The 16,337-nt window shown below is 36.8% G+C and overlaps 1 protein-coding gene across 1 annotated transcript in view; it reads left to right on the top strand.

Moving 5' to 3' along the window:
• LOC140138970 (laminin subunit beta-2-like) overlaps window positions 1–16,337 on the top strand; it is a 555,517-nt gene that overhangs the window by 530,425 nt on the left and 8,755 nt on the right. The window contains exons 12-15 of the mRNA XM_072160751.1: window positions 7,999–8,114; window positions 9,387–9,573; window positions 9,928–10,083; window positions 11,002–11,133. Of these exons, the coding sequence (XP_072016852.1) occupies window positions 7,999–8,114; window positions 9,387–9,573; window positions 9,928–10,083; window positions 11,002–11,133 (591 nt within the window). The remainder of the gene's footprint in view (window positions 1–7,998; window positions 8,115–9,386; window positions 9,574–9,927; window positions 10,084–11,001; window positions 11,134–16,337) is intronic.

Below are 16,337 nucleotides of genomic sequence, written 5' to 3' on the forward strand. Positions count from 1 at the left end.
CAAGGGGGGGCAAAGAATTTTTGGCGGGCCGAGAGGGGGGGCAAGCGATTTTTGGCGGGCCGAGAGGGGGGGGGGAAGCGATTTTTGGCGCGCCACTTGGGAAGTTTACCCCCCGGGGATCCTAATTATTGCACAGCCCCTAAAGGGGGGCCCCGAAAAATGTTCGCGATAATTTTTTTTTGCATCAGGCCCCCACCTTACAAGTGTTTGTGAACGGTCCCTTAAAGCATGTTTTATAAAAGGTTAACCCAATTAATGTGTGCCAAAACTTGCTGGCCCCCTCTCAGCTGGCCAGAAATTGTTTACCCCTCCTTCTTTGCCTGCCAAATTACTTTCCCCATTTTTGACTTGCCAAAACATATTGGCCCTCATATAATTCACCATGCACCCTGCCTGGGGTACACATAATTATATTGCACCATCCCTTATCATGTATTAAGACCTTATAAATTGGGTGTGTGCAAAAGGGGGAGCAAAGTTTTTTTGGCAGGCCGGGGGGGGGGGGGGTAGTGCAATCTTTGGCAGGCTGCAAGAGGGAAGCAATTATTGGCACACAGTAGGGGAGAGCTCAAAATTATTGCACAGCCCTTTATGATCAACAGTGTACACAAATAATTACCATTTTTCTTCTCTGATCTTTGGAAGCATGCAGTTGAGGGCAAGGTGGTTGGCGAACAGAAAAAGTTGAATTAACATGTGAAATTATATCCGATTTATCAGTTTCAACAGGAAGTTGCGATTGCTTTAATTTTGGAATCCCAACTGTTGTTGCCAGGTATCCCCGCGTACGGGGCTTATACTTGTGTGCATCTCCTTTTGATCCACAAAACCCCGCATGATACGATGAACACGTTTCACATTTTCCAGTCTGTGGATGTTTTTCCCAGTTGGGTGAATTGAAAGCTGGATTGGAACGATATTGTCGTGTGCCTCTTCTTACATGAGAAATTTTCCTTCGACATTTGTCACATATTTTCTTAGGATGTATACCATGTTTGTCTTTCCATACATTAATGTTCCAAATAGCTTGCAGCTCATTCGCTACTAAAAGTGAATCAATATATTTGGCTCTCTTTGTTATGTAAGAACTACAAACTCTACACAAACTATTCAGTGCTTTTGTGTGGGTTTCCATAACATCTAAAACTGTGTGTCTCAAACCCGGGGTCTCAAAAGGTATTTGAAGCGTGAACGATGTTGAATGTAACACAGCTAATGACTGCGACTCTTCCAAATTACTGTCTTTAAATGGTGAAAGCGTTGCAACATGCGGTGTTGTTAAACTGGGGATAGATAAAAAAAAGGAAAATAATGTTATTGTATTTACCTTGTAGTATTTGATTTATCTACAGGGGAAGGGGTTGTTTCCTAAAGGCCCAGGGGAGGAGCACTCACTAAAATGGGTGACGAGGATGTGCGGCCACATTAACCCCCATTTTTCAACTCATTCTCACCCAATGACCCCCTTTTTTATTTCTTATCACCAAAAGACCCCCTTTTAAAAGACCCCTTTTAAAAAAATCTCTCACTGAATGACCCTATTTTTTCATTATTTTTCTTCAAATTTTGTCTGAACATTTTCTACCCGATGACACCTTGTTTCAAAATTTTATACCAAATGACCCCTTTGTTTCTAAAGCTTGTACCCAAATGACTCCACTTTGTTTATACCCTTTCTTTTAAACAACATAATAGGTAATAGGTCCTACTTCTTTAAGCTGGTAGGCACATACCTGTCACTTCTAAAGTTGAGTGCCCCCTCCCCACCGATTCCAAACTCAGCATTTTCAGATTGCACTCCATCTTTCATCAACCTCAAACGATCAACTGTGAACAATGTTTTAACTACATTTATTTTTTTACGAAAGTAATCACAGCCTTTGACCCCATCCCCCTAATGCAAGGACTTTCATTTATATGTCATAAAACATTTGGTTTGTTCCCTAATATAGGTCATAACCCTCAGATGTAAAGCCTTTGCATCTAGTCTTTTTAAAGAATTATGTGCAAAGCCTTATTACAAATATCGCAACTGTAAAGCTTCTCACTGGAATAAGTTCATGCTTTTCCTGGTTAATTTTACGTGCGCAGCCTTTGTTACAAATCTTGCAAATAAAAGGCTTCTCGTTGTTGTGAATCACTTTCTTTCAAGCTTTCAAAATTGAGCAAATACATTTTACATAATATATGCCTACTATCCAAAAAGTGAAATTTTCCAGATTTATTTTACTAGGGGGTGCATGGAAGAGGCAACTTACCTATTGTTGTTTCCCCCCTTCTCCCCAAATCTTTTGAACATTTATGCTGAGCCAATTTTGGGTCATTTTAAGTACTAATGTAAAAACAATAAGTGTTTTGAATTGCAAAGATACACACCAGTGAGTTGGAAAAGAAACACTCTTTTCTCATTTTTGTTAATGCTCACCTATTCACTAACTGTAGAGTGGAATATTTTCCCTGGGTTAAGTTTTTGGACAGTTTAGTTGGTATTAAATTTGCTTTTTTCTATTATATTCACAATAATGTGTAGTAAATATTTTTAAAATATTAAAAAATTAATGGCTGCCTGTTTGACCACAAAAAGCATGAAATTTGGCCCTGTGAAAAAATCCCAGCTATATTCAACATGAAATAGATTTCTCATATCTATTTGACCACATTTTTTGAGACACCTGACACAACAAAAAACATGTAAATTTTGTTACTATATTTCTATGATCTTTTTATTCTATACTATATCCATATTTCTGTGATCTTTTTTCTTTGATAAATTAAATTATTACTGGTTGTTGAGAAACAGCATCTAGCTAGTTAGCCCTGGAAGCTAGCCACCGGTCTGCCCTAAGATAAGTCCATGTAAATATTAAGCACTCAAATAATACAAATGTGTGCAGTATACACTGTGAATGAAAGGGGTGTTTTTTATGACAGGCAAATACTTTGTGACACATTATTTTTAAAAAGAATAAGTTTTTTGAACATGATCATTGATCACCTTTAATCAAAATAGACCAGTTTTTCAAAAACAATTTGTAAATTGAGTCCAAAAGAGGGACTCATTTATGGCCAAAACTTAAACAAAAAATTGGCATTCTTGTGATGGGGGGAATTGTTGCTGGTAGGTTGAATCTAATTTACAGGGATTGCCTTTTGAGAAGAGTGAGAGCAATAACTCCTCTACAGCTCTTCTAAAGTTGCATTTGCAAGAGTGATTTATAGCTCCTCTAGATCGATGACTTGTTAAATTCTCTATGCTTTAATGGCCACAGGTGCAGACAGCTCTTCTAAAGCTCTTCTTGAAGAGACCAGAAGAACATTCTACAGCTCTAAATTTCAAAAGGCAGTCCCTGATTTAGCGGGTGTTGCATCTTCAAATATGTAAATCATTCTGTATCATACTACTTTCAGATGTTAAGCCTTTGCATCTAGTCTCTTTATGTCTTCTTAAAGAAAAATTATGTGCAAAGCCTTTATTGCAAATATCGCAACTGTAGGGCTTCTCACTGGAATGAGTAAGTTCATGCTTTTCTTGGTTAATTTTACGTGCGAAGCCTTTGTTACAAATCTTGCAAATAAAAGGCTTCTCGTTGCTGTGAATCACTTCATGCGCTTTTAGACTACAAGATTGAGCAAAACTTTTATCACAGATGTTACATTTATACGGCTTTGGTCTATCACTGGTATGTATAAGTTCATGCCGTTTCAAATAACTTCCTCGTCTGAAGCCCTTGTTGCATATTTTGCATATATGAGGCTTCTCTTTGCTGTGTGTAAGTTCATGTCCTTTTAGGGTTCCAAGCTGTGTGAAGCGTCTGTCACAAATTTCACATTTGAACGGCTTCTCACTGGAGTGAGATCTTTTATGTACTTCCAATTGCCATGCTGATATAAAATCTTTATTGCATTCGTGACATTGAAAGGGCTTCTCTTCAATGTGGTAGCGTTCATGTACTTGAAGATAAGAACTTGATGCAAACTCTTTATTACAGTATTGGCATATATACGGGGTAATGTGAGAATGTTCATGTTTGTGTAAGTAATTTGCTGTAGAGAAGCTTTTGGTGCAGTGTTTGCATTGGTAAGGCTTCTCATGACTCTGTTCATGCGATTTATAATAACTTTCCTGACTGAAGCCTTTATTACAAAATTTACATTTGAAGGGTTTGTCATCAGTATGAATGAGTTCATGTCGCTTCAAATGATCTCTCCGTATAAAGCCCTTGTTGCATATTTCACATATATACGGCCTCTCACTACTATGTGCCTTCTGTTTATGCTGCCTGAGGTAACCAGGTGCAGCGAAGCCTTTGTTACAGATTTGACACTTGTATGGTTTCTCTTTGGTGTGGATCCTTCTATGAATTTCCAACTGACCTGAACGTATGAAGCCTTTATTGCAGTATTCACATCGATAAGGCTTCTCTTTCACATGGTACCGTTCATGGGTTTGAAAATACTTGAATGTGTTGAAACTTTTGTTACAGAATCGACATATATGCACTTTTTTGTTATGAGAGTCTTGATGTTCTTTCAAATAATGTTTGCGTGTGAAGCCTTTATTACACTGTTTGCATCTATAAGGCTTCTCTATAATGTGAACTACCTGATGTTCTTTTAATTGCTCAATTCCAGTGAAGCTATGATGACAGCGATTACATCTATAAGGCTTCACATTCAACTTAGCATAAGTCCAAGGATGAGGTTTATTGTCATACCAATAAGGTCTAATCCATTTCTCATGTCGCCTTAGATGAATCAGATATCGATGCGTGTCACGGAATGTTCTGCAGCAATATTTACACCAGAGAAGCCTTAAGAAGTGCAAGTTTTGTGTTCGTATGGAGACCATGTTGTGAACTGGGGATTAGAAAAAAGTTACAAATTGTGTTAATAATATCCAAATGGGTTTATCATCTGTTTTTATTTATACTAACTAGTGTCACATCCACTTGGTTGTCATTGGTTCTTGCCTGTTGTATACATTTTATAAGACAATGAGCACAATAGGCAGATTATAGGCTAGGTGTGTATTGAACTGTGCGGTTGCAGTTATTGTATGCATTGCGTGTAACATGGTATGTGTGTGGCTCGATCTGCGCTGTGATCTTGCTTGTTGGCGCGGTGCAACATTTTATGTCCGTGTGTGAAGGAAGGACTCAATGGATTCATCACAGGAGGGTAACTGGTCTAACTTTATAAAAATGGCCATACAGAGTGAATATTACAGGCAGACATTATTTTTATGGGTGATCATTTTTAAGAATGGGAGTGGCAGTGTCATTCAAAGCACATTTATTTTGCACATGACTATGTACATCACTCTGTGTTGAGGTATGTGATTTGTATCACTCCTAGAGCACTCATATGTCTTGAGGAGTGCGATCGGTAGCACATCTAGACTTTAGGTGAGCTAGTTTTTGAACGTTTGAGGACTAATTGTTCTCAAGTTGTAGGAAGTGCCATAGGGTGTCTCCAGTGTAAGCTGTTTTCATATTATTATATTATATGCCACAAAATATTAATATTGACAATATTTATTTATTTATTTATTAGATCTTATTTTGCCTGGGGAAACCCAATCAGTGTGAACACTGTTTTTCATGGGTGCCCAGGGGTCAAACAAAATACATCAAAATGGTTAACAATTTACAAGAATAATAAATATTATATATTAAAATACATTCAAAATTACAAACTCTGGAACTTAAAGACACTTAGGTACAGATAGCAAATATATATTAAAAATATAAAAATAGCATTAAGATACAATTCTTTTAAAAGTTCCAAGCTTGGCTGGAAGTGGTGCTTTAGCAGCAGTTGGAAGGTTGTTGAATGCTAAAGCCCCCTATAACTAAATTTTCTACTGTCCGATGTGTTGCGACAGAGAGATAGGACCAAATTTCCCTGAGAACCAGCTCTTGTCCTGTAGCTATGAATGTCAGAAACAGTATTAAAAATATTGCACAGATTTGTGGGTAGACTGCCAGTAAGACTTTTGTAAACCATAATATTTAAGGTGTTTCAAACGACGATCACAAAGTTTTTCCCAGCTCAGTCTTCCTAATAAGACATCATTAACGACGTGGAAGACCGAGAATAACTTAACAATAATTGACAACCTGTTTGATGGGGTGGCCTACATGTATATTCATATTGCTTTTTTTTCATATCATATGTTGTAGTGAAAAATGAATACAAATGTGTAATTTGCAATCATTTGTAGAGCAAAGATTTCTTTGTTCTGATGGCTAAGTGGGCATGTGAATGCACACTAAACCACAGCGACACATACACAGCACTTCTTGGAACTCCCAGACGGAGCCGCGAGTTTCAATTATCGAAACTGGTAGTTTTGTCACTCTAATATTTTGAATAAATCGTTTATTATTAATATGATGGAAATATTAAACATCCATGCAATGTTCATAACATGTACACGTACGTACATGGTGTGTGGTACGGTCATATACACACATCAAAGGACTGTACCATAGCATAAATTCCCATTTTCTTTGCTTTAAAGAAAATCATTATACTTAGTTCTATGGGTTAATACATGTAGGTTGAACAAATTTTAATCTTTCCCTAGAGCAGCCAGTGCACACAAACGTTGAAAAAACCAGTGCATCTGGCCGGCCAGATGCACTGGATTTTTTTCAACGCTCACGTGCACTGGCCACTCTGGGGAAAGATCAAAACATATGACCTTTATATATCTCCGTTGTTTGACTCAAAATTAAAAGGGGACGTGATATCTGACAGTAATTAAGCTAACATTTTATTTTTCATGGATATGTTACAATATCATATGGCTTTAATACACATGCATATTATAAAATTATATGCAGTACAAATGAGTAAAGCCCGGGAGTAAAGCTTACAAGTTCTGTATGTTTATACACTCACACAGTCACAGTGTGACTGCAGTTGTACTCATGTACTGTAGTGTAGTGTGGAAGAGATAAAAGGTACACATACATGTATGGTACATGCAATAATAACTAAACAATAAATTAGTTTATCAATTAAATCACAAATTTAATCTGCCATATTACCAACTTACTTCAAATGCATACTACATGTCAATAAACAGTAGAATCAAGTGATTATTTCTCACACCCACTCAAGTCAACAGCTGAATAACAAAGCTAGGGCACAATACCAGATCATTAAATAATGAAATTACTTGTATCAAAAAATTAAACTTATGAGGCTCAAGAAACTATTTAATTTGTAAGTACAAGAGTTACTTCATGCTATTTGATCATCTGTTGTGATATGTTTACTTAAAAATATAATAAAATTAAATTAGTTTTTGGACAATTTTATTTCTCTTTTTAGAAACACTGCAGGGCACTATTATAGAAAAATTCCTTTAAAAGGGATGTTTATAATTGTGTTGGAGTACGTAGCAGGCGCAGATCCATGTTTTATAAAAGGGGGGCATGAGCAGAAATTTTCCAACCCTCTGTACTCCGCAAAATTAGTCAACCATTTATTTTTTTTTATAATGGCCATTCTGGGGAGTCCATGGAGGAGGAAATTGTGCAGATGTGGGGGTCATGATAATCGCACATTTGTATCTGAACAGTTTTTTTTTTTTTTTTTCCTTTTTGAGTTTTTAGGGGTTGTGCAAGTGCAATAATTATCTGTGGGTTAAATTTTCAAAATGACCTGCCAAAAATGCTTGCCTTCCCCCTCTCGGCATGCCAAAAAAAGCCTTGCCTCCACCGACCCCAACCGGAGGAAAAACTTGGGCTGTTTAAAAAAAAAACCCTGAAAACATGACCCCCCCATATACCAAAATTGGCCTGGAAAAACAGGTCATTGTACAAAAATTTTGAAGAACCCACCCCAGCGGCATGTCCCAATGGCCCGTAATGGAAATGGTATGTACTGAGCATGGTACCCCTGGGTCCTATCCTCTACCCTTTGATAAAAATGTTGCTATGAAATAACTAACTAACAGTGTTTGTTTCTTCTTTTATGAATTAACAGGTGCAGCAGAGTTTGGTTCAGATACCACTCCATGTTTGGGAGAAGGACTGTATGACATCACTGTGACTTTTGCTACATCCAGTGGGGGATCTACTGATACACTGCTGCTTGATTCGGTAAGCTGGATTGATTGATTGATTGATTGATTGATTGATTCTGCCATTGATTGATCATTTTCATTGGTTGATTGATGGAGTATGTAAGTGAGTGTTTGAGTGATTGATTGAGGGGTAATTGAGTGAGTGAGTTCAAGCGAGCGAGTGAGTGAATGGATAAAATGGTTTAATGCTTTGCATGCTGGCCATAATATGTGATGCGATCATGCAAGCAAAATCAGTCGGAACTCAGAAATATTAAATTTTCAGTTTCTTTTAGGATAGTAAAAAGCATTTACAAAGCTGTATTTTGCAGAAAACCCTATTAAAATTGCACAACCAGTTCCAAAGATATGAGCAATTATAGAGTTTCCAAAACAAGAGGAAACAAAAGAGCTCAAAAGGAAACATTCCCCACTCTCGGCTGGCCTAAAAATTCTTGCCCCCCCCCCCCCTCACCCTTCCGGCTCATAATTATTGCACAGCACCTCGGACACATTTGGAAAAGTAGTCTCTTTTGCTCAAATTAAAGGGGTCCCACAGTTAAGCAATGGAAGAAAATTGTCTTTTTTCTCTTTTAACTTCAATTATTATGAAGGGAAGTCTTTAATTTTTTGGCTCACTCTTAATTGTGTCTCATTTATATATTAAACTTTACTTTCCCCGATTTTCAAGGAAATCTGAAAGTCCTCGTCGTACAGGAGCACTAAACACTGCAAGGTATTCCCAAAATCTCACTCAATTTACGGCGAAATACACTGACATGCACCCCGTGTCATTAAAGTAGCGTGATATAGACGGCCCTCACTTGATAATAGAAAGTCCGATTGACTTGGCTCAAACGGTATTTCCTAGAAATACTTTGCCAGATTCTACTCTCTAAAAAGGAATCTGATTGGTTACAAAGTGCCGTCGTACTGTAGGAAAAACCATACCCTCTTCCATACAGCCCTGCTTAGTGCACTGTATGCATTGTGCATTGACCTCGAACGCCTCTGTACACACAGCGTGCACACACTGGAGTCAAGTATAATTTATTTAAAGAGACTTTCATAGGAAAACTTTTCCGTATGTTCAGACTACTGACCTGTAACTGTTTAAAAAGGTGGGTGAGTGACTGAATGAGAGTGAGTTGTTCAAGTATAAGCAGAGATGCCATTTTTCAGGAAATTTGTGTAATTTGGGTTTTTTTTTTTTTTTTGTGGGGGGGGGGGCGAGAAAAATATTTGGGGGGAAAATCTATTCATTCCTCTAAATATAATCAATTGACCTTCTGTCCTGCTTTCCTTTCAGCTTGTCCTTCTACCCCGTCTTGATGACATTGAAGCATATACATCAGTGGACACACCAGCAGCCACCAAGGAGGACATGACTGAATGCTGGGGTGCGGCTGGAGCAGCCTATGATCCCCTGAGGGACACTGTCAACTGTACCAAACTTGAGTTCTCACTTATGGCAGAAGTGTATAATGGTGCTATCAGTAAGTCTGTATCTGTGTGTTCTGTGTCTGTCTGGGTGTCTGTGTGTCTATGTCTGGAATGAAGGAAGAGAGTGAGGGGGAGGGAAGGAAGGAGGGAGGGGCAGGGAGGGAGGGGCAGGGAGGCAGATGGATAGTAGAAAGGAAGGGAGAGAGAAGAAGAGAGAGAGAGAGAGGAAGGAAGGAAGGAAGGAAATATTGTTGCAGCATCTCTCATTTACTCATTTATCAGCTTTCTTGGGGCTCTCTTGAAGGCTTCACTTTTTACTTTCTTGAAGTTCTATTGAAGACACCAACTATTGACACTTCTTGTTCATGCTTATGAATGTCGACATTGTATTTTCTTGTTACTTGCAGGCTGCTTATGTGAAGTTGTTGGTACCGTTCCTAACACTAACACAGAATGCGACTCTCATGGTGGTCAGTGCCTATGTCAGCCTGGAGTCATAGGCAAGTCATGTGACACTTGTATGGCAAATCACTATGGTTATGACACAGGAAATGGATGCACAGGTAAGAGATATTGACAGTTTACATTGTTGCAAGCATTTTGGAGGGTAAGGTTTCTGGGGGCTTGAGCCCCTTGCTCAGGAATATTGTCACTCTATTGCTTTAGTGCTTTCCAAGTGAACTATAGCAGTTTATACAGATAAATTATAATTGATCCAGCACCATACCATATAGAAATCCCAATTTCAACTGCCTGTTACTGCACTGGCAAGTTTTGTCACTTCCTCCCCCTCATTAATAAGTCTGATCAGATTTAATCAAGAATGCTGATCAGAAGTTAGAGGCGAAATCCCCACCTGTTGATTCAAAGGAGCATAACTCCTCAAAAGGGTCATGGCAAAAACCTCTGAAACTCAGCGCAAGCAGTTTTTTTTTTTCCATGAATTTCCTTGCATAAAACAGTAGTGATACCTTATACTATGTGAAACTACATCTATATTGCTGATTTATTGATTGATCAATTGATTTATTTGATTGATTGAACAGTCATCCAGTCAGTTAATCATGATTGCTCGGTATATTGAATGATTGATTTGTTGATCGATATGTTGATTAATTGGATTGATTGACCAGTAATGTGGCCAATTAATCATGATTGGTTGATTGGTCCAGTGATTGATATGTTGATTGATTGGTCAGTTGATTGATTGATTTGTTGATCGATATGTTGACTGTTTGGATTGATTAATCAGGAATGTGGCCTGTTAATCATTATTGGTTAATTGGTCCATTGACTGATATGTTGATTGATTGATTGATTGATTGATTGATTGATTGGTTGATTAGTCAATTGGTCAAGTAAGTGATTTGTATTAAACTGTAATGGTGATGTTGATAGATTAAGCGCTATGAACATGATGAAGTATACCCAGAGATAAAGCAATGGCCAATAACAGTAAACTTCTTTTTCTTCATTCCCAGCATGCAACTGTGATCCTTTGGGGTCCGAGAGATTATCATGTAATCAAACCAGTGGTGAATGTGACTGCAAAATTCATGTCATTGGGAGCAAATGTGATGCTTGTAGACCAGAGCATTATGGGATTGCATCAGGTAAGAAACTGGGTACAATTTTATTTTGTAACAATTTCATTCCTCAAAAGAGGATTTTATTAAAGTATATATAGTCCACCGGCCCAAAATACATTGACAATAAAAGTAAATAATTTATTACAATTAGCTCAAACATTTATCTCTTTTCTGGCACGGCATGACCTGCAAAATTCCCTGTGCAAATCAAATGCAACTTTTAGTGACTATCACTCATTTTGTGGACCGCTCTTTTCCGAAGGGCATTAAAACTAAACCACTTGACGGATATTTTTGTACTTGCTGTCAATCAAGAATAGTACATGTAGGCTAAATCTGAGTAGGTGGGGCATCTGGAAATGGTCATACCTCCCTGATATGTAAATGACAGATAACAGCAAAAGCAACTCCCAAATCTGTCCATAGCTGGTCAGTGAAGAGAGTCAGGGTGATTATTGATTGGCAAGTGACATATTTGGGCATAAGTACAGCCCACCATTCAATGTGTAGGATGGACTAGACTTTATTTTGCTGGAGTAATTTCCTGTTAACCAGGTTTAAGTACTGCAACAGTCGAATCCTGTGTGCTGTGCAGCATAACTGCACTATGATGATATCAGCTATCTTCAGTAGATAGCAGCATTAACACAATATGATATCACCTATCTTCAGTAGATAGCAGTATTAACACAACCTCATATCCGCTATCTTCAGTAGATTGCAGCGTTAACACAATCCCATATCAGTTATCTTCAGTAGATAGCAACATTAACACGATCTGATATCAGCTTTCTTCAGTAGATGGCTGTATTAACACAATATAATATATCTTCAGTAGATATCAATTTTAACACAATATGATATCAGCTATCTTCAGTAGATAGCTCAGTAGATAGCAATTAATTTAACACAATCTGATACCAGCTATCTTCAGTAGATAGCAGTATTAATACAGTCTGATACCAGCTATCTTCAGTAGATAGCAGTATTAACACAGTCTGATATCAGATATCTTCAGTAGATAGCAGCATCATATAAATTTGTAAATGCTCTTTAGCAAAGTCATAGCTCATTGAATTTACAACCGTGTGACAAAACAGGCGGAAATAGTAACTTTTTGCACAAGATTTGCAATTTAAAGAGAATTGGCCATTGCTCATTCTAACGATGCTAGTATAATTATGTTTTAAAAATATTGTTTTGATTTTTAATACCTACATTTTGGTCAAAAATGTGCTTGGATAGGTAGTTTGCAACAGATTTACCACATTCGCCTTGCTATATAAGATAGCAGCATTAACACATATGATATCAGCTATCTTCCGTAGATAGCAGTACAGGGTGTCCCAGAATGATCTGTACCGGGAAAGATGGAATTTTTTAGGTATGAAGGGCATGTTGAATGGTCATATTGTTTTGCATTTTAAGTTCTACATATATTTAGCTTTCTCAGATTTTTTAGATTTTAAAAATTGGACGTTTCTAGTAGAAGTTATAGAAGATTTCGTAAAAATGGTGAATTCTAAGTTTTGACAACGCAACCTATTTTGAAAATCTGTAACATTACTAACCGTTCAGCACAAAGTTATTTGGAAAAAGTTATGCAGGTATTTTAGTTGTGCCCTGTTCGTATTTCCACTAAATAGTCGATATCTATCTATTATTTATGACGTTACGAAGCAATCATTATATGGAATTAAGGATTTGTGGCCTTATCCCATTCTCTCTTTGGCGGTAGTTTTAAATAAAGTTATTGTGGTGTGAGGTCCATGTCATTTGAAATGCTTGCAGAGATCGAACTGGTTGTGGTACAGAAAAGACGGCTCCTCAATTTACTGTACAGTAGCATGGATTTCTTTCAAAATCTTACTGGCAAACCGGCAGACACAAAGAAGATTCATTAGACGATAGTGCATAACGTAAAGAAGTTTGACAAGGACGGAACTGTCAGGAATCGGCAGAGTGAAGCTTCAGGTGCTCGTAAGACTGTAAAAACAAGAGCGAACATTGCAGATGTCGGCAAGCTTTAAGCGCATAACCCCAACAGTAGTTGTCGTCGAAATGCGGTGCCAAACATCCCACGTTTTTCATTTAATCATATCGTGCCATTTTTCAAAGGTATACGAGTCGTTTTTCATTGATTTTACATTATTGCATGCCACGCCAAAACAAATAAAGGTAGCGTGCTGAAATTAACAGAATAAGTAGGAGACATGTCCATCATTATAATGCTGTTATCAAAAATAGATACACTGCCCATCTTCTATTTTTAGTTATTTTTGCAAGCACGGTACAAATCATTCTGGGACACCCTGTATTAACACAATCTGATATCAGCTATCTTCAGTAGATTGCAGCATTAAAACAATATGATATCAGCTATCTCCAGTAGATAACAGCATTAATACAATCTGATAAGCTTTCTTCAGTAGATAGCAGTATAAACACAATCTGATATCAGCTATCTTCAGTAGATAGCAGCATTAATACAATCTGATATAAGCTTTCTTCAGTAGATAGCAGTATTAACACAATATGATATCAGCTATCTTCAGTAGATAGCAGTATTAACATAATCTGATATCAGCTATCTTCAGTAGATATCAGCATTAACACATTCTGATATCAGGTACGGTATCTTTAATAGATAGCAGCATTAACACAATCAGATGTAAGTTTTCAGCATTAATCAGCAGATAGCAGTATTAGTACAATCTGATATCAGCTATCTTCAGTAGATAGCAGTATTAACACAGTCTGATATCAGCTTGCCCTATCTTCAGTATATTGCAACATTAACACAATCTGATACCAGCTATCTTCAGTAGATAGCAGTATTAACCCAATCTGATACCAGCTATCTTCAGTAGATAGCAGTACAATGTATTAACACAGTCTGATATCAGATACCTTCAGTAGATTGCAGCATCATATCAATTTTTAAATGCTCTTCAGTAAATAGCAGTATCAATACAGTCTGATACCAGCTATCTTCAGTAGATAGCAGTATTAACACAGTCTGATATCAGATATCTTCAGTAGATAGCAGCATCATATAAATTTGTAAATGCTCTTTAGCAAAGTCATAGCTCATTGAATTTACAACCGTGTGACAAAACAGGCGGAAATAGTAACTTTTTGCACAAGATTTGCAATTTAAAGAGAATTAGCCATTGCTCATTCTAATGATGCTAGTATATGGACAATATAAGTGTGCTTTTTCATTTAATGACATACAATTTGAAAAACATTGTTTTGACCTTTAATACCTACATTTTGGTCAAAAAATGTGCTTGGATAGGTAGTTTGCAACAGATTTACCACATTCGCCTTACTATATAAGATAGCAGCATTAACACATATGATATCAGCTATCTTCCGTAGGTAGCAGTATTAACACAATCTGATATCAGCTATCTTCAGTAGATAGCAGTATTAACACAACCTCATATCAGCTATCTTCAGTAGATTGCAGCATTAAAACAATATGATATCAGCTATCTTCAGTATATAGCAGCATTAATACAATCTGATAAGCTTTCTTCAGTAGATAGCAGTATAAACACAATCTGATATCAGCTATCTTCAGTAGATAGCAGCATTAATACAATCTGATATATTAAGCTTTCTTCAGTAGATAGCAGTATTAACACTATGATATCAGCTATCTTCAGTAGATAGCAGTATTAACACAACCTCATATCAGCTATCTTCAGTAGATTGCACCATTAAAACAATATGATATCAGCTATCTTCAGTATATAGCAGCATTAATACAATCTGATAAGCTTTCTTCAGTAGATAGCAGTATAAACACAATCTGATATCAGCTATCTTCAGTAGATAGCAGCATTAATACAATCTGATATATTAAGCATTCTTCAGTAGATAGCAGTATTAACACAATTTGATATCAGCTATCTTCAGTAGATAGCAGTATTAACATAATCTGATATCAGCTGTCTTCAGTAGATATCTGCATTAACACAATTTGATATCAGCTATCTTCAGTAGATAGCAGCATTAATACAATCTGATATATTAAGCTTTCTTCAGTAGATAGCAGTATTAACACTATGATATCAGCTATCTTCAGTAGATAGCAGTATTAACACAACCTCATATCAGCTATCTTCAGTAGATTGCACCATTAAAACAATATGATATCAGCTATCTTCAGTATATAGCAGCATTAATACAATCTGATAAGCTTTCTTCAGTAGATAGCAGTATAAACACAATCTGATATCAGCTATCTTCAGTAGATAGCAGCATTAATACAATCTGATATATTAAGCATTCTTCAGTAGATAGCAGTATTAACACAATTTGATATCAGCTATCTTCAGTAGATAGCAGTATTAACATAATCTGATATCAGCTGTCTTCAGTAGATATCTGCATTAACACAATTTGATATCAGCTATCTTCAGTAGATATCAACATTAACACATTCTGATATCAGGTACGGTATCTTTAGTAGATAGTATTAATATTATATGTTTATAATACAGCTATCTTCAGTATATTGCAGCATTAACACAATCTGATATCAGCTATCTTCAGTAAATAGCAGCATTAACACAACCTCATATAAATCAGCTATCTTCAGTAGATATCAAATATCAACTACCTTCAGTAGATAGCACCATTAACACAACCTCATGTTGGCTATCTTCAGTAGATAACAGCTTCAACACAATCTGATATCGGCTATCCTCAGTAGATAGCAGTATTAACACAATCTGATATCAGCTATCTTCAGTAGATAGCAGTGTTAACAAAATCTGATGTCAGATATCTTCAGTAGATATCAGCTTCAACATAATCTGATATCAGCTATCTTCAGTAGATATCAACATTAATACATTTTGATATCAGGTTTCTTTAGTAGATAGCCATAGGGCCAGCAGTTTGGCTCGTTTTTGGCAGGTTTACATGGTCCAGTAACCATAGATGACTGACATGTGCTAACAAAGGAAACAGTCACTGCAATCAAAATATAATCTGTGTACAGACAGATAACTGTGTGGGTATCATTATAATAGAGGCGTGTCCAAAAAAAAGTTCACACCCCTTCAAATATGAAGCCAAAATGCAGACCTTGTGTAGAAAAATGCATGCACATTCAATTTAGACTCTCCTTCCCCACCCCCCCATCTTTCAATGTTGGGAGACTGAAATGTAAAAATGCAGACCTTATGTAGACAAATGCATGCACATTCAAT

Source organism: Amphiura filiformis, chromosome 18, assembly GCF_039555335.1.
Source record: "Amphiura filiformis chromosome 18, Afil_fr2py, whole genome shotgun sequence".
Taxonomy (NCBI): domain Eukaryota; kingdom Metazoa; phylum Echinodermata; class Ophiuroidea; order Amphilepidida; family Amphiuridae; genus Amphiura; species Amphiura filiformis.